At 42.5% G+C, this 27,578-nt stretch overlaps 2 protein-coding genes and 1 pseudogene across 8 annotated transcripts in view; 2 read left to right on the top strand and 1 right to left on the bottom strand.

Annotated features, from left to right (window-relative positions):
* Nucleotides 1-18,430, top strand: part of LOC148853900 (uncharacterized) — a 54,720-nt gene extending 36,290 nt beyond the window's left edge. For all 7 annotated transcript variants that reach the window (XM_088983102.1, XM_088983100.1, XM_088983104.1 and 4 more), the window contains 3 exons: nt 16,693-16,754; nt 16,839-16,890; nt 18,125-18,430. In XM_088983102.1, the coding sequence (XP_088839228.1) occupies nt 16,693-16,754; nt 16,839-16,890; nt 18,125-18,157 (147 nt within the window). In that variant the 3' untranslated portion in view covers nt 18,158-18,430. The remainder of the gene's footprint in view (nt 1-16,692; nt 16,755-16,838; nt 16,891-18,124) is intronic.
* Nucleotides 1,066-2,015, top strand: LOC148853901 (uncharacterized). The gene is made up of 2 exons (XM_088983108.1): nt 1,066-1,537; nt 1,861-2,015. The coding sequence occupies exons 1-2, from the start codon at nt 1,183-1,185 to the stop codon at nt 1,896-1,898; spliced, it is 393 nt and encodes a 130-aa protein (XP_088839234.1). The 5' UTR covers nt 1,066-1,182; the 3' UTR covers nt 1,899-2,015.
* A 4,630-nt stretch (nt 18,431-23,060) lies between the features above and the next one.
* Nucleotides 23,061-24,666, bottom strand: LOC148853899 (putative inactive poly [ADP-ribose] polymerase SRO2; annotated as a pseudogene).
* Nucleotides 24,667-27,578: the final 2,912 nt, after the last annotated feature.

Genomic DNA, 27,578 nt, shown 5'->3' with positions numbered 1-27,578 from the left:
ATTACTTCGTTATATTGGCCCTAATAATTGATGTTGTCAGACTTGGAGAGGAAGGCAGTCGGATTGGTCTTTGTTACCCCACTGACATGTGTTAATATGTGCTATATCCTCCAATGATGTAGAATGGCTTTAAAAGATAATCTAGAACCATTATCCCTTTTTTTATCTTTTTATTCTTTTCATATTCTTTATTTGACTGAGTTGAATGATTGAACCTTTCAACTTGTAACCAAGCCAAAAAAAAATGGTTCGTTGACCAGTCCATGTCTGACAATTTTGTTAATAATGTTAGATCATGTTTTATACAGATTTTGCATGTCTGTTGGCCTGTGTTGTTTGAGTATAACATTGCCCTGAAGATTGTAAGATAGAGAAGATCGTGGCACAATCTAGTTATATCATTGTCTAAATGATATTCCATACCCTTGTTGAAAAAAAAAAAAAGATTTTTCATACCTAAAGTTTTGAGTTTTCTACTTTGGCTAGGACTTTGTTGGTTGTGTTAGAGAACTTAGTGTCTAGGCTTGGCTATAAGGAGCTTCCATACTGTCTTAAAGTTTTCACATAAATTGTGTGATGCCCTTTTATTAATCCTAGTGTAGAGAGAATGGGCCGAATGGCCCATAGTCTGTTCTCATTTCTTTATGTTCCTATTCTTTTTGTTAATGGGCCTTTTATGTTTCTTGTTTAATTGAGTTAGTCACCCACTTAAGGGCCTACTGCCAACTTCTTCTTCTTCTTCTTCTTCTCTCTTTTCTGATGATATCTACCCTTTTTTCACACTTTCTAAATCAGTCCTCTCATTCTTTTGGACTGTTTCTCTTCTTGGTATCAGAGTGGGCTCCTTTCTTTTTCATTTTTTTTCCCATACATAGTGTGTATGGAGAGATGAATCAAATGAGTGATTGAAGAAAGTATTCAGCCTTGTTGTTAGTGGTTTTTTGGAGAAAAGGATGCTGTCTTGGCCATTATTCTGACAGTCCTTGGAGTTTTTTGCCCAAAACCCTAATCAATTGGAGAATTCTGATTGCGGGCCTCATAGGGAGCTTCACCTTGGCGCTCAATGACTGAAGGGTTCTTTTTCTTTATCTTGAAGAGAGCAGGAGGTTATATGTAACCAGTGAAGAGAGCAGGAGGTTGGTCCATGTTCAAGGGACTATCCCAAGTGTCCATTTTGCTAATATGGGGTTGAAACCTAAGGTGACTGCAGGTAGTTCAGGTGGTTCAGGGAAGGAGGTTATATGTAAGTATTGCAAGAAACCCAAACATACAAAAGACAAATGTTGGAAACTGCATCCCGAACTTCTTCCACCTCGTTTTCAAAAGAATGTTGATAATGAGAAGTCAGGAAGTGCCAACATAGCCACAGTCTCAGATAATGACAAGTGTTTCACAGATGAGAGGACTGTTAGTGAGCAATTAGCTGTTATGAAGCCAAAGTATGAGAAGTATGGGAGGATGATCAGCCACCTTGAGAGTGCAGCCTCTTCCTTCAACTCTTCAGGCAATCCAATTACTTCTGCATTTGCACATTCAGGTATACGTGCTACTGCTAATCATGCAACTATCTCAAGTAATCGTAAGATCCCTTGGATTGTTGATTTTAGTGCTTCTGATCATATGACCAGCCTTTCCACTTTGTTTAGCTCTTATGATTTGCTTCCTGATCGTGATAAGATTACCCTAGCCGATGGTTCACTTGCTCCTATATCTGGCAAGGGAGTCATCAAGGCTACATACTCTCTTTCTCTTTCTTCTATCCTTTATGCCCCTAGACTGAATACTAATTTATTGTCAGTGAGTAGCCTAACTAAATCCTTAAATTGCAGTGTAACCTTCTTCCCTTATTGTGTTTTTTAGGACTTGAAGTCTCAAAAAGTGATTGGGAGTGGTCATGAGGCGAATGGAATATATCTGCTGGATACTCCTGGACAAAGCCAAGGACAACATGGAAGAGCTACTTTTGGATCTATTTCTTCAAAGTCTTTTAGTCGTGCCATGTCATGTCATTTTCGTTTGTTATTTATTCCTAGAATTGTTTAAGGGAATTAACTTGTTTAGCCTTCACTGTGAGTCCTGTGAGTTATCAAAACAATGTAGAAACAATTATCTTGAGTAATAAAAGATCCTCTTTTCCTTTTCATATTGTGCACTTTGATGTGTGGGGGGCCATACCACTTACCCTCTATGGGAGGTTATAGATACTTTATCTTGTTCATTGACGATTTCTCACAATATACTTGGTTATTTTTTATAAGATCTCGAGATGAAGTTCTCAAGTTTGTGAGGCAGTTCCATGAATTTGTTCTTACTCAGTTTGATACAAGAATCATGATATTTAGATCCGATAATGCAAAAGAATATTTTGCATTATCTCACTGACTTTGGGGTTATTTCCTAGAGTTCTTGTGTTCGTACTCCAGAACAAAATGGAGTAGCTGAGAGGAAGAACCATCACATAGTTGAAGTTGCAAGAAGGATGTTGTTCCCATTGCTACCTACCTAATCAACCGTATGCCATCCAGATTGTTGGGTTTCAAGTCCCCTTTTAACCTCCTTTATCTAGATAAGGACCTCTTTTCTATTCCCCTTCGTGTCTTTGGCTGTACTTGTTATGTAAACATTTCTAGTACCCAGAGACATAAGTTTGAATCAAAGGCCCACAAGTGCATATTTTTTAGTTATGCCTCCACACAGAAGGGTTATTGTTGTTTTGATCCTAGCACTGGGTCTCGCTATGTTTCAATGGATGTTACCTTTGTTGAGTTTACTCCGTTCTATGGTTCATCTCGAGAGGAGCATTGCTCACAGGGGGAGAATTTGTCACAGTCGTTTGCACTCCCCCTTCCTGTCCCTATTGAGTCTCCACTTGAGTCTCCTTTTGTTCTTGATGAATCAAGGGGGGGGGGAACAATCATCTTCTGCTCCTTCCAGTATTCCTGTTCCTCCATTACCTCCTCGTCCCCTTTTTAATTACAAGCAGTACTAGCAGCAAAGGACCAGGAGTGAGTAGATTGTTTCCTCTATATTACATGAGCCTCTTACACTTCCAGTTGCTGAAGAGACAATAGGTATTGATACCACCCCCTTGCAGCCTCCCTTCCCAGATCTTGATTTCCCTATTGCTATTAGGAAAGGTAAACGGAAGTGTACTGCACATTGCATTTCCAAATATCTCCTATGGTCTTCTTTCTCCATATTATGCCTTCCTTTCTTTTGTTGCTTCTAACCCTATACCCAAGTCTGTATCAGAAGCTCTAACTATTCCATAATGGAGGGATGCTATGAGAACTAAAAAAAAGGCTTTGCACAAGAATGACACATGGGAAGTGGTTGATTTGCCTAAAGGGAAGGAGCCGGTGGGCTGTAAGTGGGTGTATACTATCAAATATCATGCTGATGGCTCTATTGAGAGGTACAAAGCGGGATTGGTTGCAAAAGGATATACACAAACTTATGGGATTGACTATTTGGAGACTTTTGCTCCTGTTGCAAAGATGATATCTGTGCAGGTTATGCTATCTTTGGCAGCTCATTCAGACTGGCCTCTTTATCAGCTGGATATGAAAAATGCATTCTTGAATGGAGAACTACATGAGGAAGTTTATACGTCCCTCCTACTAGGAATGTATGGCACAAACATGGAGGGAAAAGTGTGCAAGTTGAAGAAGTCTCTCTATGGGCTCAAACAATCGCCTAGGGCATGGTTTGAAAGGTTTAGGGCTGCTCTTGTTAACTTTGGCTACATTCAGACTCAGTTTGATCATACCCTCTTTGTGAAGAGGAGAGGTTCATTGGTGGTATATCTCATAGTTTATGTTGATGATATTGTAGTGACTGGCACTGATGTGCCAAGGATTGATGATCTTAAATCCTTCCTTTATACAGAGTTTGAGATCAAAGATCTGGGGGAGTTGAGTTATTTCCTTGGTATTGAAGTGGTTCGGTCTAAGGATGGAATATTTATCTCTCAACACAAGTATGTGCTAGACTTGTTCACTGAAACAGGCAAAATGGGTGCAAGACCAATGGCGACTCCTATTGATATGAGTCACAAACTTTCTGCCTTTGATGGTGAACTGTTGAAGGATAAGGGAGTATTTCAAAGGTTACTAGGGAAACTACTATATCTTTGTATAACTCAGCCTGACATTGCATATGTTGTTAGTTGCATTAGCCAGTTCGTGCATGCTCCTAGCGACACTCATATGGCAGCAACAAAACGAATTTTATGTTACTTGAAAAGTACTCTTGGGAAGGGCATTCTTTTTGCTATGCATGGTCATACGAAACTGGAGGCTTATACAAATGCTGACTGGGCAGACAACATTGATGATAGGAGATCAACTTCGGGATACTGTAGCATGGTGGCAAGTAATATTGTTTCTTGGAGAAGCAAGAAACAATCTGTTGTTGCTAGATCTTCAATTGAGGCCGAGTATATGGCTGTGGCTCATGGGGTTTCTGAGTTACTTTGGCTTTGATCCTTGATGAAGGAACTAGGTGTTGAGTATGATAAGCCATTGATGCTATATTGTGATAATCAAGCCACCATCAACATCGCCCACAATCCAGTGCAACATGATAGGACTAAGCATATTGAAGTTGACAGCATTTCATTAGAGAAAGAGTGGCTTCTGGAGAACTTTGTCTACCATTCATTACATTTGAAGAACAATTAGCTGGCATTCTTACCAAGGGAATCTCCAAGGCCAAGCTACAACATGACACTGGCAAGCTGGGCATGATCGATATCTATGCTCAGCTTGAGGGGGACTGTAGAGAGAATGGGCTGAATGGCCCATAGGTTGTTCTCATTTCTTTATGTTCCTATTCTTTTTGTTAATGGGCCTTTTATGTTTCTTTATGTTTCTTGTTTAATTAAGTTAGTCGCCCAATTAAGGGCCTACTTGTAATTACGGAAACTTTGTAATTATTATTATTTTTTGATTAATAAGACTTCCATTAAATCATCACTAGAAAATTTACAGGAGGAAGACAAACACACTTATCTTCCAAGAGCCACCAAGAGCCTCATAAAAGGAAGAAAAACGAAGAAAAAGAGAAAAGAGAAGGATATACTAAAGTTACAGCTTAGCCCAAAACAGTGAATCTATTTCTGCTCCTTGTTTAGCTAAAACGCCAGCTAGGGAATTAGCTGATCTTTTAACCCAACATGTCTTAACTTCCATCTCCCGCACCAGCCACATGAATTTCCTCCTCTCATTGTTGTACTTCCATAAACTATTTTGATCTTTAGTCAGCCACCCTATCACCACCTCTGAATCCCCTTCAATTATGAGTTTCTTGATGTTCAACTCCTTAGCTTTTCGAACTACTTCCATAACTGCAAAGATCTGAGCTCTAAGGGAGTCATCCACTCCAATTGGGCCTGAGAACATGGCGGAGATGACCCCATTTTCGTCCCTAAAAACACCTCCAATCCCCAATTGCCCCGGATTTCCTCTACTGCATCCATCAAAGTTTAATTTCAAGAATCTACTAGGTGGGGGAGTCCAAGCCACATTCATTACTGACTTGGTCTGTGTGCAGTTTACAATTTCACCCCACTTCCTCAACATGTCATCCATAGTGTAATCTGTGAATAGTGCCAAATATTTCATCCACTGTACTGCCCTAATATGTATGATAGCCCTCAGATCTGCTGCTCTTCTTTGGGTTTCTGAGAATATCCAGGAGTTTCTTTCCTCCCACAATGTCCAACATACTGCAGCCCTTAGTCCTCTCCACATTATCCTTCCCCTTTTTATTCGCCACCTGAAAAAGGTAGGGGAGAAAAGGCCCTACAAGTCTGATGGGGGATTCCAACTACATCCAAATAAGGAGGAAGCCCAATCCCAAATTAACCTCGCAAAGTGGCAAGACACCAGTAGGTGAAAACCAGTGTTGATTCTTTCCTTATTTGGATTCTTTCTAGTGTTGATTCTTTCCAGATAGGCTTCCCAACAAAAACTACCAACCCTAGGAGGTATTGCTCTGCACCAAACCTCACCAACAGGGAAAGGGGGGAAGGTAAGACTGGTGAACTGAAAGACTTTGAAGAACGAGACACAAGAGAAAATGCCATTGGAGGTAGGTGTCCAAATTCTAGAATCCACCCTAGTGGGGTCTAAGACAACGTTATTAAGAAGTGCAATAAGGCTTGAAATACTGTCGAGGTCTGAGTCCCTCAAATCCCTTCTTAAGCCCAAGTTCCACCCAATCCCAGAAGTGGAAGAGGACGGGGTGATGAAAGACGAGATTGACTCATTTTTCAAATCAGAAAGAGCATACAAAGAAGGAAATTGGTCTTTTAAAGGGGCGCTCCCCACCCAAGTTTGTTCCCAAAATTTTATGGAATTACCGGAATTCAAGTTGATGGTGCGCAATTCGGCCGGTCCTAGCTGTCAACGATCTTGCCTCTGGCTGGAGCAAAAGGTGCCTGAAACGGAGGAGAAAGCGAGTAATCTCCGGGAAGAACCTGGTGAGAGTGCTTCGAAGCTCAAGTTAGTATTTCCTCAAAGGCAAGATAAAAAACCAGATGGCGCAAAGTTATCACATACCTCTCTTCTTGGGGGGAAGGGAGCCTTTTATAACCACTTCGCGCACTCACTCCCAAGCTCCTGTCAGGTTGGGTATCATTACCTCTGCACTTCTGCCAGTTCGAGTGTCATCACCTCTGCTAGGGCAGAACCGCCACTGCTCTCTTTGTTGGGGCCGTCTCTGTAACTGGAGGTGGTGGTGGTAGGTGGCCGTTGAAGTGCGGCTGTCAAGTGTCAGATCCTAAGTCAGTCAGGTGCGCCGCCTAAGGATACGAACTCCTTTGGTGTCAGGTACGGTACGGTTGTTCATTTTGGCATTCTGGAGACGAAGTGTTGGAGTGGTGTGCGAGGTGAAGTCTTGAGTTCGGATAGAGGTGTAGCCCGAACTGCCCTGGGGCGGGCTAGTTCGGGTTGTTGCCCTTTATGCTCCTCGTAAGGCTCGGGGTCAAAGGGAGAGTTCGGGCTCCTTTTGGGGAGCTCAGACCGCTGGTTCCTCCTTCGGAGCTCGCGCCTTGGCCATTCTCTTGCGTTTTGCTTCTTGAGCTCGCGTCCAAGTTTCCATAGTTTGTTTGCCTTTTTTCCGGGTGAGTCTACTTTCTTCCTGGTATCCTTTTCCTCCCGATGTCTAGCTCGGATAGATCAGACAATTCTTCGAGGGGGTTAGATGCATGTTCTATGAACCGAGCTGTATCCCCCGACAGCCTTAGTGAACCCGAGGTAGAGCTCGAGCTGGAGGAAGAGTTCGAACCCGTAGGCCGAGTCGCCTCGGTAGTTTGGCGTCCTTTCGTCGAGGTCGGACGTTAGACAAGTTTGGGCCCTCGTCCATGACGCCTGAGGGGCTTTACTCCCTTATCACCCAGTTCAACTTGCCTAGGGAGTACACTTACTTTATACCCTCGGGCGACTTCCCTTGGGAACACGGTCCCGATGAGATCGTGATATTCCAGGAGCAGCTTGTCGTTGGGTTGCGCCTACCTTTCCACCCCCTTATCGTCGAGGTTATGAACCACTTCGGCGTTACCGTCGGCTAGCTTCACCCGAATTCTATTCGTAACTTGGTGGGGACTATCTCCCTCTTTTGCGAATAGATCTTGCCTTTAGACCTGGAGATCTTTTATTCCATTCTAATGCTTAAGAAGCAAGTCGGTCCCCTTCCTGGGCGTACTACCTGTCTCCTCGCTCGGGGTTTAAGCTTTTACACGATCTACCCAACAAGGTCCCGGTGTGGAAACGGGACTACTTCGGGGTGCGAAGTGCAATGGGGTGGCCGTTCCAAACTGGGTGGGGGACGGCTGCCCCGGATGCCGGTGTTACGCTTGATAGGGAGACGGCGAAGGGCCTCCGGGAATGGGCACGGCTTGGGCTAAAATGCCACCATTATCTGACGGAGGCCAAGCTCATCGAGGCCGGTCTGAGTTCGGGTAGGTTCCTTGCTCAGAGGCTTGCCTTTTGTTTTGCTTTCCGTTCTTTCGTTTTCCTGATGTCGAGCTCTTTTTGTAGGTGTGATGGACGTAGAGAAGACTCGCTGTGGGAACCCGTTTCATGTCATGAAGAGGAGGAAGCGAGTTGCCAAACGGACTCGTGCTGAACTGCCCCGGGATGCGGAGCCCGAGGTACCGGGCTACCCGTCAGTGGACCCGCCCAGGGAGCCCGAGATGGCCCCTCCAGTACAAGAAGCGGTAGGGATTGCAGCTTATGCCGAGGCTGCTTATACGGGGGACCCTGCTTACACCGAGTCTGCTTATACGCGAGCTGGGCCTTCAGGCTCGGGAGGCCAAGGCGAGTTCAGGAGCGTGTTGTCGCCGAACCACGCTCTTCAAAAAAGTAGGGAGGCCATTTACCCTGAGGATGTTGCGGCGTGGACCGAGCTTCCTTTGAACCATGTAGTCGGGCGTGCTGCCTCTCATGTCATGGTGGTAAGTCTGCGACTTTCTTGTCGGGCTCCTTGTCATTACCTTTCTTGCTATTGCTTTTTTGAATACTTGTTATTTTTCCTTTTTGTAGGTGAACTCTTCCAATCATACCTTAGCGGCCCAAGCGGAAAGGAGCTCGAGGCGGGCACGAGCTGCCGAAGAGGCTTCCTGCGCAGCCGAGGCGGCTTCTCGGGCTGCTGAAGCGGCTTCTCGCGCTGCACAGGCCAGGCTGGCGAGGTCTCAGAGAGACATCGAGGCCATGGGAGTGGTGGTGAAGCATATGGCGGACCTGAGACTGGACTTGCAGCATTAGGTCGAATACCTCCGAGAGGATATTAGGGAGAGGACAATGATCTTTTCTCAAGGCATCGAGGATGCTAAGAAGGCTGTCAATGACTATATCGCCTCGCTGTGCTTTGACGACCAGATGGTGGGCTCGTATAGAAGGGGCTTTAAACTGAGCCGGTGGATGATCCGGAATACGTACCCCTAGCTCGATATTAGCGCCATAACCACTTCGCGCATTACTCAGGAGATGGCCAACGCTGCTGACGGTGAACCAGATTCTGAGGATGAGGCAGGACCTTTGGGTATCGTTGAAGTGCTTTCTGATGGTGAAGAAGCACCTCTGGGCCTGTGAGCTCGCTTCTGTTGTTTTTTTTTTTTGGAAATGTAAACAAAGTATTTTGCAATGGAATGATTTTCTTTTGGTTAAGTGTTGGTCACTCTTTCTTCCGAACTGACCGATTGCCAAACTGACCATATGCCCAATCCGTTTTTTGCCTAGGTTACTGCACTCGTGCGGCCTATTTTGGTGTTAACACTTGGCCTCTGAGATGTCGATGTCCCTATTAGTTCGCTGTTAGCTCTTTGCCTAAGCTTTTGGTTAGCATTTTTTGCCTTTGCTTGCCCATGTCGAGGTCCTTGTTAGCTCGGCATTCTAGCCCTTAAGCTCTGGTAGCGACTCTTAGTCCACTTCGCTTGGTAATTTATAGGTAGTATCGTTTTAAGTTAACGATGTTCCACGCTCAGGGTACTTGTTAGCCCTCTAATGTTTTGAGCTCGTATGCTCCCCCGAGCGCTCTCTTTACTCGGTAGGGCCCTTCCCAATTCGGTCCAATTTTGCCCACACCGGGCTCGGGTGCCATGATCTTACGGAGAACTAGGTCGCCGACGCGGAAGTTTCTCTTTTTTACTCTGGCATTGTAGTACCGAGCTACTCTTTGTTGGTAAGTTGCGGTCCGGATGTATGCGAGGTCTCTTCCCTCGTCTAGTAGGTCGAGGTTGGTACGTAGCTCGTCTTCGTTTTTCTGATCGTCATATGCTTCTAGTCGTAGTGTAGATATTTCAATCTCCGTCGGGATTACTGCTTTAGTGCCGTAGGTGAGGTTAAAGGGGGTCTCTCCCGTGGCGGTTTTTTCCGTAGTTCGGTGAGCCCATAGAACACTCGGTAGCTCGTCCGCCCACAAACCTTTAGCCCGGTCTAGTCGCGCTTTCAGTCCGCGGAGGATAGCTTTGTTCATCATTTCTGTTTGACCGTTTGCCTGCGGGTGTGCGACCGATGTGAAGTTCTGCTGAATCCCCATATCTTGGCACCATTGCTGAAACTTGATGTCCTCGAACTGCTTGCCATTGTCAGAGATCAGTACCCGAGGTAACCCAAAGCGACGTACTATGTTCTTTCAAAAGAAGTTCTGTACGTTTCGAGCTGTAACTGTTGCGAGAGGTTCAACTTCTACCCACTTTGTGAAGTAATCTACTGCCACCACTAGGAACTTCCTCCCACCTGTTGTTGGCGGAATGGCCCCATGAGGTCGATGCCCCATTGCGCAAAGGGCCATGGACTGGTGAGATACTTGAGGTTGGCGGCAGGCTGATGGTGGATATTGGCATGCTTTTGACACCTGTCGCATTTTCTGACGAGCTCGACGGCCTCTACCTTCATCGTTGGCTAGTAATACCCTTGTCGAAGTGCCTTTTGGGCGAGGGCCCTGCCCCCAAGTGTCTGCCGCACAGACCTTCATGAGTGTTGCGGAGTACGAGCTCGGCTTTGGCAGGTCGCAAGCAATGCAGGTAGGGGAGCGTGTAGGACCGTCGGTACAACCGTTCGTCTATTATGACATATTTGGCTGCCTGGCACTGCACCCTTCTGGCTGCATTGCGGTCCGCAGGGAGGGTCCCATCTAGCAGGAAGCTCGCGAGTGGGTCGATCCAGCTCGGCTCTGCTTCAAGGACGGGAGCGACCTCTGCCCCACTGAGAATGGTAGGTCGAGGCAAGTCCTCTATGTACACGGTTCTCATGGCGTTGTGACTGATGCTGGCTAACCGGGACAGGGCGTCGGCCTCAGTGTTCTCTGACCTCGGGATTTGCTTGATGAAGTGTGACTGGAAGTTGAGCAGAGCCTTCTTTACCTTTGCCAAGTAAGCGATCATAGTTAGCTTGCGTGCTTTGTATTCGCCCGTAACCTGGTTGACCACAAGCTGGGAATCGTTGCAGATAACTGTGTTTTGCTCTTACCTTTTGTGCTAGGTTCAACCTGACTATCAATGCCTCATATTGCGCCTCGTTGTTGGATGCCGCGAACTCAAAGCGTAGCGTGTATTCCAATTTCGTGCACCCGGGCCGCGCAGGACTATTCCAGCACCGCTGCCCTGTTGGTTTGAGCTGGCAGTCTCACTAGCGAGGTAGTTTTTTTAGCTCGTCGAACGCGAGCTGGCAGTCTCGGGTCCATTCGAACCCTTTGCCTTTGATTGCTATAAAGAAAGGCAGGCAGCGGTCTACCGACTTGGACATGAAGCGGCTATGCGGCCATTTAGCCTTTGAACCTCTTTTACCTTTCGGGGTGGTCTCATATCTAGGATGGCATTTGTCTTGTCCGGGTTGGCCTCATTACCGCGCCGGTTGACGATGTACTCTAGGAACTTACTCGAGGTGACACCGAAGACACACTTGTTTGGGTTCAGTTTCATGCTAAATTGATGCAGAATTTGGAAGACGGAATTTAAGTCTTGTATTAATTCATGCGAAAACTGTCTTGACGACCATGTCGCCTATATAACATTCTATCTTTGTGCCAATTAAGGGCTGAAACAGCTTATTCACAAGTCTTTGGAAGGTCGCCCTAGCATTCTTTAGTCCGAAGGGCATGAGCTTGTAACAGTACATGCCGAACTCGGTTATGAAGGTGGTTTTTTCCCCATCGGACTGGTCCATCTTGATTTGGTTGTAGCCCGATTAGGCGTCCAAGAACTTAGCAACTCATGTCCCGAGGTCGCGTCCACTAGGCGGTGAATTCTGGGGAGGGGGAAGCAATCTTTCGGGCAAGCTCGGTTCAGGTCAGTGTAGTCGACGCACATGCGCCACTTGCCGTTTGCCTTTTTTACCAGCACTGGGTCGGCTACCTAGCTCGGGTAATGAACTTCCCTTATGAGCTTTTCGACCTCCTCGTCGACCGCCCTCCAACGCTCTGGGGCTAAGTTGCGTTTCTTCTGTCTAATGGGTCTGACTACAGGGTCTGTATTAAGTTTGTGAGTTATAAGGCTGGGGTCAATACCGGGCATATCGGCCGCGAACCATGCCAAAATATCTAAATTTTGAAGTGAGAAACTCACCAGCTCGATTCGTAGAGGTTCTTGGATGGAAGCACCGATCTGTAGCGTCCAAGCCGGGTCCGCAGCTGAAGTTGGGATTGCGACCGTTTACTCTGTGGGCAAAGCTCGTTCTTCGCCTTATTTCGTAGGCCGCTCCAGTTCGAGGTTGTCGGCAACCTTGGTTTTTCCCTTCAAGGCGGCAACATAGCACTTGCGGGACTCAAGCTGGTCGCCCCGCGCTATCCCCACACCGAAGTCTGTAGGAAACTTAATTGCCAAGTAGTAGGTGGAGACCACTGCTCGTAGGACATGAGTGATTGGTCACCCTATTATGGCATTGTATGGGGAGGGAGTCGCGACCACCAGGAAATCGTGGTTGAGTCTGACCACACAGGGCCATGTGCCGACTTCCACAAGTACTGTTATTTTATCGAGGGCTTGACTTCCTCTCCGCTGAAGCCCACCAAAGGAGTGTTCGCGGGCTTCAACTCGCTTCTCTACAACTGAAGCTGGTCAAACGCCGACTTGAAGAGAATGTTCGCCGAGCTGCCTGAATCAACAAGTACGCACTTGACTTCGAAGTCGTTGATCCTTGGTTTTATGACAAGCGCATCATCGTGTGGGTAGTGGACCCCTCGCGCATCGTCTTCCGTGAAGAATATCGGTTCCTCCGTCTTCGACCTCTTCGGAGGGTTCTGTTCTTCTCAGGCAGCTTCGCAACTGACGCTCGGGCCACTGCCGAAGTACAACCTGCTACCACCAAACCTCCCACTATCACGTGGATGGTTCCCCGAACTGGCCTCTCTTCCGGAGGCTATCTTTGCGACGGTTCGGCTGGCCTGCTGCTGGACTCGGGGGCATCCCTACCGTGCTCCCCTTGCTGACCTGTCTTATTATTATTATTATTATTATTATTATTATTATGTTGTACAAAATTTCTCAAGTACCCGCGACGGATGAGTCCCTCTATCTCGTCCCGGAGATTATTACAATGTTCGGTGCTATGACCGTGATATGTGGAAACTATAGTACAAGTTTTTGTTCCTCTCGTTTGGGTTCCCTTTTGGGCGAGGTGGCCATTTTACGTACGGGGCATCTTTGTTCGTCATCAAGATCTCGGCCCGCCTCGTGTTTAAGGGTGTGTAGTCTGTCCGAGCTGCTAAGGGAGCTCGGAACGGCTGGCTCGGCTTCGTCTCCCGGGCTGGATTTTTCCTTCTATCATCTGGGTTGGAGGGCTCGCCTTCCCTCTTCCTTTTCTCGATCCCGCTTTTGGTTCTTTGGTTGATCTCCTCTGTTCTCATGAACTTATCCGCGAGCTTGAGGAATTCAGCTACGGTCGCGGGCTGTCTAGCTACCATGTGCCATTTGAACTCCTTGTGTGTCACTCCTCTCTTGGCCGCTGCGAGGTTCACCGCGGGGTCTAGTCGCGGTATCTGCAAGCACGCGTCATTGAACCGCTTGATGTAGCCCCGGATGGACTCTCCTTCCCTCTGGACTACTCCGAAGATGCTTTCCTCGGTTTTGGGGCACCGCTTGTTGGTAACGAAGTGTGCGGTGAAGACCTGCACGAACTGGGTCCAACTTCTTATTGACCCGGGGGCCAGGTTTCTGTACCAGGTGCGGGCCACCCCCTTGAAGGTGGTAGTGAAGGCCACACACATGCATGATTCATTGGCCCTTGCTAGGTGCATTTGGGACTGGAAGGCATCGACGTGGTCGTTGGGGTCGAAGGACCCATCATACTTGTCTAAAGGGGGGAGTTTGAAATCTCTGGGCATGGGGACTGCAAGGAGTTCTAATGAGAGGGGGAAGGAACTGAGAGAATAGGGGCAACTTTTACCTCGTCTGAGCTTGTCTCTTCTTTACCTCGGAGCTCGGGCAGGACACGGGTGGCAGTTTGGCGACTTTGCCGGCATCTTCGTTGCTGAGTGGGCCTGATACTAGCGCTGCTGCCTCTGTGTTGCCAAGCTCGATGGGCCCGAACTATTGGTAGTCCGCCGCTAGGACGCTGAATCGGTTCTCTGTGGGCGGGAGCTCAGATTAGGAGTGCTGAGGTGTTGACTTGGCAGGCGAGGTTCCCGACCCGTCGGCGAGCTACGAGGCGGGGGTGATTTTCCTTTCCCCCCGGCCCGAGGATTAGGCCTGTCTCTTGGGGGGGTTCTGAAGTTGGGAGGCTTCTCCTCGGTGATGGCGTCCGCCTTGAGGGGAGGGCTTAACCGGCTTTGGAGCAGGTTGCGAGGTGGAAGCTGTGGTTGGTTTAGAGGCAGTTGTGGGAACTGCTGTTGATAGTGATACTGAGAGATGTGCTGCAGTACTTGGTGCTGTTGGAGCTGATGCATTTGGGCTTGCATTGCCCGCATGCACTGCATCAAGTCATCAAACTGGTTCTGGCTAGTCGTCAGGGGAACAACAGTTGGTTCGGTAAAGGTTGTCTTGACAGGGAGAGGAGGAAGGGGGACGTTCATGACGGGAAGGTTCACGGGAGCCACTGTTCGTGGCGTACTCCGGCTGGGGATCCCATCCACCGGAAGGGGGATGGTGAACTGTCCAATGCACACCACGGGGACTTGAAGTTGTTCCCCGGTGGCATTCATCTCCATGCCACGTTTGACATTGCTGGAAGAAGCCATGAGTGTTGGGGTTTCTTGGAAAAAAAGGGTTATAAGAGTTTTAGAGGGAGACTTTTAGAAGCGTTTCCCACAGACGGTGCCAATTGATGGTGCGCAATCCGGCCGGTCCTAGCTATCAACGATCTTGCCTTTGGCTGGAGCAAAAGGTGCCTGAAACGGAGGAGAAAGCGAGTAATCTCCGGGGAAGAACCCAGTGAGAGTGCTCCGAAGCTCAAGTTAGTATTTCCTCAAAGGCAAGATAAAAAACCAGATGGCGCAAAGTTATCACATACCTCTCTTCTTGGGGGGAAGGGGGCCTTTTATAACCACTTCGCGCACTCACTCCCAAGCTCTTGTCAGGTCGGGTATCATTACCTCTGCACTTCTGCCAGTTCGGGTGTCATCACCTCTACTGGGACAGAACCGCCACTACTCTCTTTGTCGGGGCCGTCTCTGTAACTGGAGGTGGCGGTGGCAGGTGGCCGTTGAAGTGCGGCTGTCAAGCATCATATCCTAAGTTAGTCAGGTGTGCCGCCTAAGGATACAGACTCTTTTGGTGTCAGGTACGGTACGGTTGTTCAGTTCGGCGTCCTGGAGACGAAGTGCTGGAGTGGTGTGCGAGGTGAAGTCTTGAGTTCGGATAGAGGTGTGACCCGAATTGCCTTGGGGCGGGCCAGTTCGGGTTGTTGCCCTTTGTGCTCCTCGTAAGGCTCGGGGTCAAAGGGAGAGTTCGGGATCCTTTTGGGGAGCTCGGACCGCTGATTCCTCCTTTCGGAGCTCGTGCCTTGGGCGTACTGTCGTGCCGAGCTGTTGCCTATGCCACATGTTGAGTGGTTACGAGGTCGGGCCAAATCTTCCTTCATCACAAGTCACACCTGTTATTAGGGGAGAAAATTGGTAGCAAGTCATGAATGGCTTTCCAAGGAGAGTTGCTTGTGGTCCTAGATCTGATTCCAGCGTCCCATCCATTGTCCTCCAGTCCATGTATACTTGCCACTATTCTAGCCCATAGCTTCTCCTTCTCCATAGGGAACCTCCACAACCACTTCCCCAACAGAGTCGTATTCCTTCTCCTGATACTCCCAAGCCCCACACCACCACAAGACTTACTCCTACACGCTATCTCCCAACTAACTCTGTGATCCCTCTTCTCCTCTCCTGGCTCCCACAGGAAATCTCTCATGAACTTCTCTAATCTGTTAGCAACCTTCACTGGGATTTTAAACACCGATAGGAAAAAGATGGGTAAGTTAGCAAGCGTGGTCTTAATTAGTGTAATTCTCCCACCGAGAGAGAGGTAGTTCTTTTTCCAGGATACCAGTCTTTTTTCAAACCTTTCCACCACCGGGTTCCAAAAGCTCTCTTGCATGGGATTATCACCTAATGGCAACCCTAAGTAGTTCAAAGGCCACCCCGAAACTTCGAAACTTTGTAATTATTTTTTAAACGAAAAGATTAGGGAAGGGAGGGAGGTTCGAACAGCTCGTCTCCCAAAACCCTATTATAGCTGACTTCTTCTTCTCTCTTTGCTGCTGATATCTGCCCTTTTTCATACTTTTTAAATCAGTCCTCTCATTCTTTTGGACTGTTTTTCTTCTCTTAGCTGTATACTTCTTGGTTAGTATAGCTATATATGATTCTCCTGGGTGTTCAACACAGCAGGTTTTTGAAATATACTGGGCTGGGGGAGTTGGAGGGCAAGAAATAGAAATTTGAAATATCCTGGTATTTTGTTTTAAAAATATAGGTCCAATTCTTATCCGTATCATTTAAATATAGGTCTATTATTCCATCTTTTCATCAGCTATTGTCATAATGAAAATAAAATTAAGATTGAGATGGTAGATTGCTTGAACAGTTCAGTATAATTTGAACTTTGAGGATATCTTATTGAGAAAAGATTGAAGTATGCCAGCTTCAAATTATCTAGAAAAAGAAGGGAAAAGAGAAAAATAACAGAACATGATCGACTTTATTCAGATTATAGCTGTTGGTAGCTTATTTGTACCTTTTTTCATTGTCTTTCACAATATACAGATATCTTCAGCTTCTGCTAGAGTAAATGAACTACAATCTCAAGTGATTAGTCTCCAGCAAAGGTATGAGATGTGGTATATGGTTTTTATTTGTAGCTTGTTTTTGTTGATATTCCATGTTCAGCTGAAAGTTATTTTTAATGTCAGCATTGGAAATCTTGTTGAAGAGTTGCAGAGACAGAAAATAATCAATTCTCAGGTATGCATCTCCTCTCTTGAAGTGAGTGCAAAATCGTGTTGGAGAAACATAAATGTTATTGCTAGGGATGTCAACTGTCTGGTTTGAACTGTAAAGCTACCTTGATCCATCCCTATCAAATCAGGATTGGGTTACATGAGTATAACCTGCGTTGGTTTTGGGTTTTGCTAGTTCCAACCCATTGGGTTATTGTAACCATGTACATACAGGGTCATGTGGCTGGTGACATAGTGACATTGAAAATCTTTAAATATATACCAATAACCTTCACCAAGAACAAGGTGCCGTTCACGAGGTAGAGCAGATTGGTATTGGTATGGGGTTGGGGTGGGTTTAGTAATTCCATCGCATTAAGCCGAGGCGGCCCAGGTTCAATAGCAGGTGACTTTGGAGCAGGGTTGGATTGAGTCAGACCCATACTGAACCCAACTAGTTGATATTCCTACTTATTGCCCCATGTGTTTTCCAAGATTTCTGGTGCATGATGGGAAGGTTAATTTCAGGTATTAATCTTTTAGTTTAAGGGAGATGGATGATGTGCTCCTTTTACCCTAAATTGGTGGTTGTGCCTTTAGCTGCTAGTGGTTGAAAGCTTATAAGGGCTCAAGGAAGTTTGCATGTGAACAAAGGATGCTTGCATCCAATCTGTTATGTTTGAATTCAGGAGTGGGGTGGTTGCCTTCATGACATGCCCATCCAAGAGCCAAGCCATTAGGTTCTGTTTAGATTAGTGCTGAATGCAAGGGAAGGAAAAGGAATCAAATACTTTTTTGCCTCAATTATGTGTTAAGTTTTGCTTCCATGCTGAAATTCAAAATCTGCGCAATTTTCATATTGATGTCACAGATTCTGCAAGTTTCCATATTTTCTGACTTACAGAAATACTAAAACCTTAAGAATTGGGTACCAAATCCCTATCCAATCATGTCAATACCAATCCAACATACTAAGTCTTCCTTTCTTCCTGATCCCTGAGCAAAGAAAAGAAAAGCTGGTGATCATGTTTACTTGCCCTGCTACAATGTAAGATCCTGGAAACACATCCAGAATATCTTGGTGTGCTGGTGGGCGCTTCCTCCATCCCCACCCCCCAGCCCCCACCAAAATAAATAAATAAGTAAATAAGCATGTTCATTGACAAAGGGACAAGATTAAATAATTGATTTTCAGTAGGTTTTATTTTTAGTATTGGGAACCAATGAACTAAATGTGTCTGTTTCTGCTTATTTTGCAGCTGGAGAGGCAATTAAATGCTTTGCACAAGTAGGACGAGATAAAGATACAGAAAGAATGAAATAACAGCTATATGTTACCGAGTTCCCCCCCACGCAAGAACTCAATGGACCCACTGAGGTGCTTTAGCGAGAATTCCGTGCTTCATGTGTTTTGCATTGTATTTTTAAGTGTACAATATATTGATGGACTTTGGGTGATGAAAGCACACCCAAATTTTGAGATGGCCTTCAGCGATTCACTATATATAGTTTCTTGTAATTGAATGATCCAATATTGTATATTATTTCCTCCCTCCCTCCCTGTATGTGTGTGTACGCGTTTGTGCCCTCATGTATTCATTTGTTTAAGGAAAAAAAAAAAAGGCAAATACCCAACGCTAGTCCCAACTATCCAGAGGGTCTTGGGTTACTCATCTAACCTTTGGCATATTTTGCACAAAGTGCCTCTTCCAAACTCAAACTCAACCTCCTCATTCACAATTTTCATATCACAAACCATAATTTTACAATCAAATTTATACGTGATTGCTTTGCAGCATTTTAGATGACATCCTGTTTATCATACTTGCTTTTTAATATAATTATTGCAAAAATGTTAGAGATGTTCCCAAAATTTTTTACAACTTTATTTTATGTAATTTTTTATATTTGTTTTTATTTTAAAAAAATATTATTTAACTATGACATCCTGAGTTGATCCATTTGGTTGGATGGTAGAATTTCTTACCACTTGGATGAAAAATTTATTTTTATATTTTAATTAGCTTAAAAAAATATGGATTTTATGTTATTAGAAGTTTTGGATATACATTTAATTAATAGAATTTATTGGTGAGAAAAAACTACTTTAAACATAGAGTTCATTATGAGAGTTAATACCTTGAATATGACTTTGAGGGAATTGAATGGAAGTTATTACTTATTCATGCTTGTAGATGGTGTTAGACATTTACTCTCACAGGTCACACCCAGCTTTTAAAGTATATTTTGGTAGTTTATTGTTGATAATAAACTATCAAAATATTTTTATTATGTATTTATATCTTATTTATAGTTATTTGAACCTATCTTGTTCATTGTTACCGATATATTTTGGGAATTTATTTGTTTCTCTCCCCTAGCCAAGCATTAAATGTTTTTTTTTCATTGTTGCAATGTTTTTTTAAGCATATCCTGATAAGTTTCTTAATATTGTCTTCCTGATGCTCTTTGCAATATCGATGGTTATATGATTTATACCTTATTTTTGGGATTTATGAGTTTTGAAAACATATCCATTAATAATTTTACTGACATATTGGGGCTTTGCAAAATAAAAGATTCAAATTATTGAAACACCGTACTGTATCTGTATTAGAGATTAGAGTGAATATCAAATCTGTTAATTCAAAAAAAAAAAAAAAGAAAATTATTTCAAAAACCAGGAATTGGATCTGCTCCTCACACATGGGCGCCTCACAGGCACATCCACCATGCATTGAACATCTCCTGTGAATAATAATTTTACGTACGGGAGATGTTCTTAATGCATGATAGGATGTGCGTGTGAGGTTGGTGTGAGGCGCCCTGAGTGAGTAGTAGTTTTGGTCTCTAAAAACCAATGGTCATATTTGTTTCATCAGATTTATCAGTACTTTGGACCTTGGCCAAATAATGCCTTTAAACCGTAAATAAGTTGGAGTCCAAGAAAAAACTGGATCTATTGTTTATCATTTCAATTTGGGCCTTGGATTTATTTATTTGTTGAATAAAATACAAAAATATCTCCTAAAATATCTGACAATTATAAAAACCTCCCCTGCATTTTCACTTTAGCAAAAACCTCCCTTAAATTAAAAAAAGCTCGACAAAACCTCCCTTCCCTCAATGACCCAGATGGAAAACGGCTATATTTAAGAAATTACCCTTGAAACGTCATTTGATGAATTTGTAAAATACCTTATTTGCCCTCAATTGAGCATCTTATTCACATTTGTTGTTTTTTTGTCAGAGCAAACAGAAATCAAAAGATTGCAGCCTCTCCATGGGTTGGTCGGTGGGGGCCTCACCGCCAAACTGCAAGCTCTTCGTAGGATGGCTACTAGCCAGTCGGCTTCACGTCTACCTTGCTCTGTCTCCACTCCAACGATTGAATAGAGTGAGAAGCAGGACCGTCGTCACTCACCGGTCGCAATAGAAGAAAAGGGCGGGAAAAGATCGCTACAAGGAAGGCCATTGCGCATCGGAGTTAAATATATATTCCAATCTAATGGCATGTGAGTGTGTAGTTCCTCCTCTCACGAAAAAGGAAGGCGGCTTCTTGCTTTACGAAAAAGGAGCCATGCTCAAACCTTCACGAAAAAGGAGAGTGTGGCTCCTCCCAGTCTAATTGCTCAAACCTTTCACGAAAAAGGTCTGAGTTAGAAGAAAAACAGTAAAAAATTGGAACTATACCTACCTAAAATAGATTTAAGCAGAGAAGGAACTGGGGGGTGGAAACGATGGAAAGAGAAGTAGAAGGAAGAAGAATCGGAAGGCGGACTTAAAAACGTGCAGGAGGAAATCATCTTCCTAGTCCTTGTGTAGTAAAGAAAATGACTTAGAAATTGAGTTCTAAATGGTTAAATCAATCTATTGTTTAGCCAATCCTTCAAGCTTTGGCTGCAAAAAGCTCTTCATCTTCTTCAACGTTGAAAGGTATCCAACGATGAGTTTCTTGTGGAACCCAGGGCCAATGGAGTACGTATGTGGAACCCAGTAGCATTCATGAATCATAACCTTTCCCCTCCTGTGCTCCTGCACCGCCCTTTGCAGCAACTCCTGCCCTCCCGTTCCTCCCCCACTCGATATAATTTTCTTTATCACCTCTTCCTCCGGTTACTCTCTTGTTACTGTGAAATATTGGCGGCTCATCATCTCCTTATACTATGTCATCATTTGCTGCCTCAGCTTCTGAAAGTCCATCATCAGATTCTTCAGCTTCTTCCGCAGCCCGGCGATGACCGAAGTCCTTGTGCGGTCCACCGGCGTCCCTTCTCAATAGCCAGAGAGTCTCTTATTGGTAAGCAGGAAACTGAAAGAGTTGTGTTCCGTTTCGATTTGGATCGAAAGATTGAAAGAGCTGCCGCCTTCTTCCTCTTCAGACGGTGGAATTCCAGGATAAGAAAGAGGAAGAAAGAGGTTGTCGGAGAGGAAAAGAGAATAACAGGTCGACAAGGATATTTAAGTATAAATGTATGTAAATTAATTTACAAAAGGGTAAAATGGGTATTTGGAACAAAATTATGCATGACATGACATTTTGTGTGAGAGTAATTGACGGAAGGGAGGTTTTTATCAAATTTTTTAAAAATTCAAGAAAGATTTTATTAATGCAAAACTATAAGAGAGGTTTTCATGATTGTCATAAATTTCAGGGGAGGTTTTTGTATTTTACCCTTATTTATTTGAATTAGGTCAATATCTTGGTTTCTTTGCTTGCTTGCAACCCAAAAACAATTTAGTTATTACTTTCTAGGTTTTTCTTATTACCTATTCTGGTAGTCATCTCCCTCCTATGAAATATTATATAAAAATTATATGGTAGCATAATATCGTTACTGTTTAGGGTTAGAACTTAGAGGGTCAGGTCTAATTGAGGCCAACCCTAACATAACCCAAGGTGTTGAACCCAATGATACAAATAAGGTCCAACCACAATCTGAAATTGAGTTGGGTCTGAATTTGCCCAATTTATTTGTTTTTCCTTTTACTACAATTTTCTTGTTTTTTCAAATTTAAGATTAGTAGATTACTCACTTTAACTCAAGGTTTTAAAAACCAACCCAACCATTATGGGCACTGGTTTTTGGGTCAGTGGTTCAACCATCCACAGTTCAAATGGATGGCTCGTTCTAACAAAAAAATTAAAATAAAATAAAAAATGACAAAAAACCATTGAACAGGTCAACATTTCAACCACTTGGGTCAACGAATCAATCAATTCAACGGTTTTTTGTTAGGGACCGGTTTTGGAGTAAAATGGAACCGGTTGCCAGCTGAATGGTTTGACCATCTAGGTCAACGACAATTTGAAAACATTGCTTTAACCTTTGTCTTCAAGTATATAGTTATGATACATTCAAACACAATTGCAAGTTATAATTAAGGGTTATTTACTAGCACACCCCTTATAATTTCATAGATTTACTAAACCTACCCTATAGTCTGTATTTAACTAAAACACCCCTTATGGTTTGTAACCTATTTACTTAATCGACGTTTCATTAAGAACTATTTGTTGAATTCGGATTAGGTAAACGCTTTGGCTGTTCAGTGGGCTGTGGAACAAATGATGAAGTTCCATGCCAGTAATAAATTCATGGGCCCCACTGTGAAAGGTGTGGAACCCATGTATTTTATTATTGGCGTGGAACCTTATCATTGGTTCCACAGTCTACTGAACAACCAAAGTATTCAGCTAAACCTTGCTCCTATTTATTTTATCATTTGAAAATAATAACATGATCATCTAAACTAAGTGAAAAATGTTTAAGGGAATAGACCCATGGTTATTTATTCCAAAAATACCCTAAACTAAGTGGAAAATGTTCAAGGGTATGGATCCATGGTTGTTTATTTAAAAATTACTCCTAACACTTTTTTGTATTGAAAATAAAATTGATCATATAGAGAAAACAGAGATTGTCAGTGTATTATTAGGGATAAAAATGACATTTTTGTTTTTAGTTTCTTTTAATTAAATTTATTTGAATGAATGTTAGTGTTAAAAATGTCATTTTTCATTTTCATCTAATAAAAGATAGATTAAATAAATTAATTACAAACTATAAATGATGTTTTAATAAAACACTAAATTCATAAAACTATACCTTATAGCGAATGTTTTAGTAAATAACCTTATAATTAAAACCAAATTATCCATTCTTTTCTTTTCCTTTTCTCTTTTTCCCATTCTTTATGTTTATTTCGTTTTGTGGTAATCTTGAAGGTTATTATTACAGCGTCATCTGAACGGTACCTCTCAGAAATTTTTTACACGTTACAAAGCAACGAAAACATTTGCCTCCCAGTGAAGTTAACCTTTGTATGAGCAAGCCGAGGAGAACAGGAACAAAGAAACAAGAGACTGTCGTTCAGGAATCCGCTGAATTTTCTATCTTCATCGTTTTGTTTGGCCAATCAGTTCTAGTTGCCTTTTCCTTCCTCTAACAGGCTCTCTAACCATTTGGCGCTTCTCCCTGGTGAAGGAGCCTTAAATTCCTGAGAACAAATAACATTCAGAAGTCAATTTTCGAGGAACAGCCTTGATTGATTGAGAGCGAGCTTTGAATCGGGCTTGAGTTCGAGCTCAAGTCTCTAATTCGAATTGAGCTTAAGCCTAACAATCTATTGTCCGACTAGAGCCCAGAACCAAACAATCTATTGTTCTCAGGCCCCCCACGCTGCCCAAAACCATGAGAAATGATCCTTCGATTCCATCCTTTGAAGTCCCGTACCAAACATTTGATATTGGCGTTGCCGTGGCACTTCTGTGAGATTGCTCCTGAGAAAATCCCAAATGACTGTATTCTGGTTCTTCCAAGGAAATTTGAGAAAGAATTTTTGTGAATCCTAACAACCTCTGTATGCCTTCCAACTGATCTCATACCCAATAGGAATCTTTGCTTGATATTGTTATGCTCTTTATCTCCTCCTTCCAATCTTATCATTCCATCCCCACCAAAGATTCGACTTCCCTGAAGACTGGCACCACAAATACCACTCTCGGAGTCAGAAACTGGTGTTTCCTGATCTTGGATAGTCTCTGGCACTGAAAGTCCGATATCTCTATTCTGTACGTGCACCTTTGATCTATCTGTTATTGAACGGTTAGAATCTAAGACACTAGAATTATTTCCGCCGGTCATTCCTATACCGAGATACCCGTGCCGGCATTTCTGCGGGTTATTTTCCATAACAAATGAATGCTAATGAAAACCGGAGGTAAGTAATGGAATTGGAACCTAAAAAGATCTCCAAGACAACCAGCCTAAACCCAAACAAGTAGTCGAGCTCCCTGCATATTGAAGCTGCAGAAGCTAAACGGTCCTCCGGCTAGGAAATAGAGAGAAGCGGCAAGAACGGAAGCAAATTCGAATCCCTTGATGAAGATCAAGGCTGCGGATTTAAAATTTCAATTCACAAGACATCCAGGTTGTCGAATCAGATTCTACAACTAGAAACTAAAAGTGGAATCCACAAACAAAGAATAAGAACAAGAACACACATCTCCCCCAGATCAATCTAGAGATGTGAGACCAAATCCATCCACAGAATAAGCAGGAATTTCTTCCCCTCGAACCTGGAATCAGGAATCTAGAAATTTTAAACAAAAGAATGGTAAAGAAATGCAGAAGCAATGAAGAACCTCATGATACTTGACTGAAGTCTGTGATGCAGAACACCCACTTGGAAGCTCGTTAATTTTCTTAACGAATAACCTCCTCCTGAAGCTTGTAAACTGTTGAAATAGAAAACCCAAGAAAGAACGGAGATGAAGACTTCTTGGGGTTCAAGGCTTGGTGTTAAACAAACCATCGACAGAAAGCAACCGGGATTTAATGGGAGGGGAGGGAAAACGTGAGAGTGGTAAGTGGTTAATAATATATCAAATAAAGCCGACATTCATTTGCTCTCAAGTCTAACATCTCAAATTATAATAATTACATTAAGAGTTATATCGGTATTGGTGAATTTTTCTTTCATTTGAGCTTTGAATGCACATAACGTTGTTATGAGTTTTGAATTCTGAACTCTAAAAATGATCAAATATTCATTTTGACCCATATGTGAGTTTTTTTTTTTTTTTTTTGTCTTTTTGGGGTATTATTGGAAAACAAAAAGTTATATGATTGCATTTTGAAATATAAGAGATAAAAGGAAACAAATAATCATTTTTCTCTTAAAGTTAAAAGATTCCCCTTAAGAGATAAGAGTTAAGAGGAAATGAGCAGGCCCTGAGGCTGATACGTGGTAATTCCGATTCGGCTTGTTTCTTGGCGGTGCGGCGCAAACTAATTTTTGTTGCTGCAAATCGACCAGTTTGCGAGTGTTTGTTAAACTTTAATCTGGGACAATACCAATAAGCAATTACTTGCATTTGGGAAAAAAGTCGAATAAGTACTTATTCTATAAAATAAATCCATCCAACGACTAATAAATTAAATTTTGGGAAAATTTCCGATTACTACCTTGTACTTTGTGTTTAGTGTCACTTTATTTCCTGAATTTTAAAATGCGATAATTTAATATCTAAATTTTCAAAATGTATCAATTAGTACCTATCGTTAATCAACCATTAAGTGGCATTTGAAAAGACACAAATGTCCTTCAAGTGTCATCTAATTTTCTTTATCAACCATCCAAACGTTGATAAAAAACGAACAGCCCCGAATCTTTGCCTCTTCTATTCAAGAAAGTTGGGGTCATTGGAATGCTTACTCACATGTGACCCCAACTTTCTTGAATAGAAGATGCAAGGATTTGGGATTGTTCATTTTTTATCAACGTTTGGATGGTTGATAAAGAGAATTAGATGACACTCAAAGGGCATTTGTGTCTTTTCAAATACCATATAATGACTAGTTAATGACATGTACTAGATTGACACATTTTGAAAGTTTGGGAACTGAATTGTTGTGTTTTAAAGTTTGAGGACCAAAGTGGCACTAGGCCAAAAATACAAGGACTAATTGAGAATTTTCCCTTAATTTTTTGGGTAAATTACAAAAACCCTACCTTAATATGGTATTAGTGACAAATATATTTTTAAACATTTATTTGCAACAAAGACTACTTAAACTTTTACCTTCTAATAAATACCCCCTCAGTTAAAATGTTGTCATAATTTTGAAAAAGATTCTCATTCATTTATTTATTTATAATTTCTTCAATCCCCAAACTACCATTTCCTTAGTTATTTGAATGATTTTTTATTCAATTAGTTTTCTAAATATAACATTGAAGTCCACTCGATTGCTCCAATAGATCTTTGCTAACTTATGGCTACATTCAATATTCAAATGAAATGGTAGAGGTTTCTTTATGATAGATATAAATTTATGGTTTCATTTGGTTTTTCTTAAATTATTGGAGAAAGGAGTGGATAATTTTTTATTTATTTATTTTAAGATGAAGAGAGACATTTGTGTGAGTGAAATGAATCAAGAAATAAAAAAAAAATCTATGTAAAAAAATTATTGTTATTTTAGTTGGTTTGGAGAAGATGGAGGTATTTTTTGTCAATTAAGGTTTAAGAGAAGAAGTCAAGAAATAAAATAAGAAAGTTTTGGTGGGTATTTTTATAATTTAATGCATTCTATTATCATCTGACTTAAAGGGTATTTGTTGCAAATAAAAATTCAAGGGGTATTTAACATTAACCGCATAATACAAGGACGTCTTTATAATTTACCCCAAATTATTTTCTAATAATTGTTTTTTATGTTTTAGTCCATCTTGGCGGCTACAGTTTTTAAAATACCTATACTAGCCACAGAAGTGTTTTTTCACCAATAATCAATTACTCATAAGCGCTTATTAACAAACACTCCCAAATTGGGGTTAAACATTCTTTATAACCAGATTAAAATATAGATATATCCAATACACAAGGTTCGGTATTAGTATATCGATCTGACATACTCTATTTTATTTTTACTTTATTAGCATTAGAAGGGCTGTCATCTTTCATCCCAAAAAACTCCTGTGTATTTTGGTGTGTCCATTTTGTTTGTAACTTTGATCTCTTCGATAAATATATGGCATATCTTCCTTTACATTTCATATAAATATGCCAAATGGATATGTTTGATTTTATGACTATGCCCTGTTATATGAATATGTAAAATATACACCGTTATCCTCTTTCCAGATTGCTCCAGTATATCAAGGAGGTTTAATTCCAATCCCAACTTGACCTTTGTTGTTCATCCAATAAAACTATCAATGAAATCTAAAAACTAAAGCTTAGGAGGTTTAACTAATTTTCTAAAGAAAAACTTTTGAACAAAAGTATTTATCAGAAAATAACATAGAGGGTGTTTAAGCAATGTTTTTAACCCGTTATTAACCCAGATGTTCGAACATCACCCGGTTGATTTTTTGAATCCCATTCTTATAAAACCTGGTGTTGCCCCAAAAACTGTTGAAAATTTAACAAAATCATCAACTCAAGCAGTTGAACCATCGAACCGGTGGTTCTTATAAAATATAATTATATATTATTTATTAATAAAATATGTATTTATACATCTATACACACACATCGGATGGTTGAACCGGTAACCTAGGACCCGAATGCAAAAATAGTTCAGCCTCTGGGTTGGTTTTTAAAACACTGGATTTTAGTGATTTTTCCTAAAGACTCAACTTGGAAAGAATACAAAACAAGGTTGAGAAATATAAAATAAATGTTTTGCACCGTAGATATTT

Source organism: Nelumbo lutea, chromosome 4 (genome assembly GCF_056320005.1).
Source record: "Nelumbo lutea isolate HS-2025 chromosome 4, American lotus-T2T, whole genome shotgun sequence".
Classification (NCBI taxonomy): Eukaryota; Viridiplantae; Streptophyta; class Magnoliopsida; order Proteales; family Nelumbonaceae; genus Nelumbo; species Nelumbo lutea.
Note: the sequence above shows the minus strand (reverse complement) of the source record. Positions and strands in the feature narration are given on the sequence as shown.

What these genes read in the sequence shown, in the direction of transcription:
- LOC148853901 (XM_088983108.1), top strand. Translation starts at nt 1,183, where the DNA reads ATGGGGTTGAAACCTAAGGTGACTGCAGGTAGTTCAGGTGGTTCAGGG. An exon ending in TTCTGCATTTGCACATTCAG is followed by an intron (nt 1,538 to 1,860) that starts GTATACGTGCTA and finishes TGTGTTTTTTAG; the next exon opens with GACTTGAAGTCTCAAAAAGT.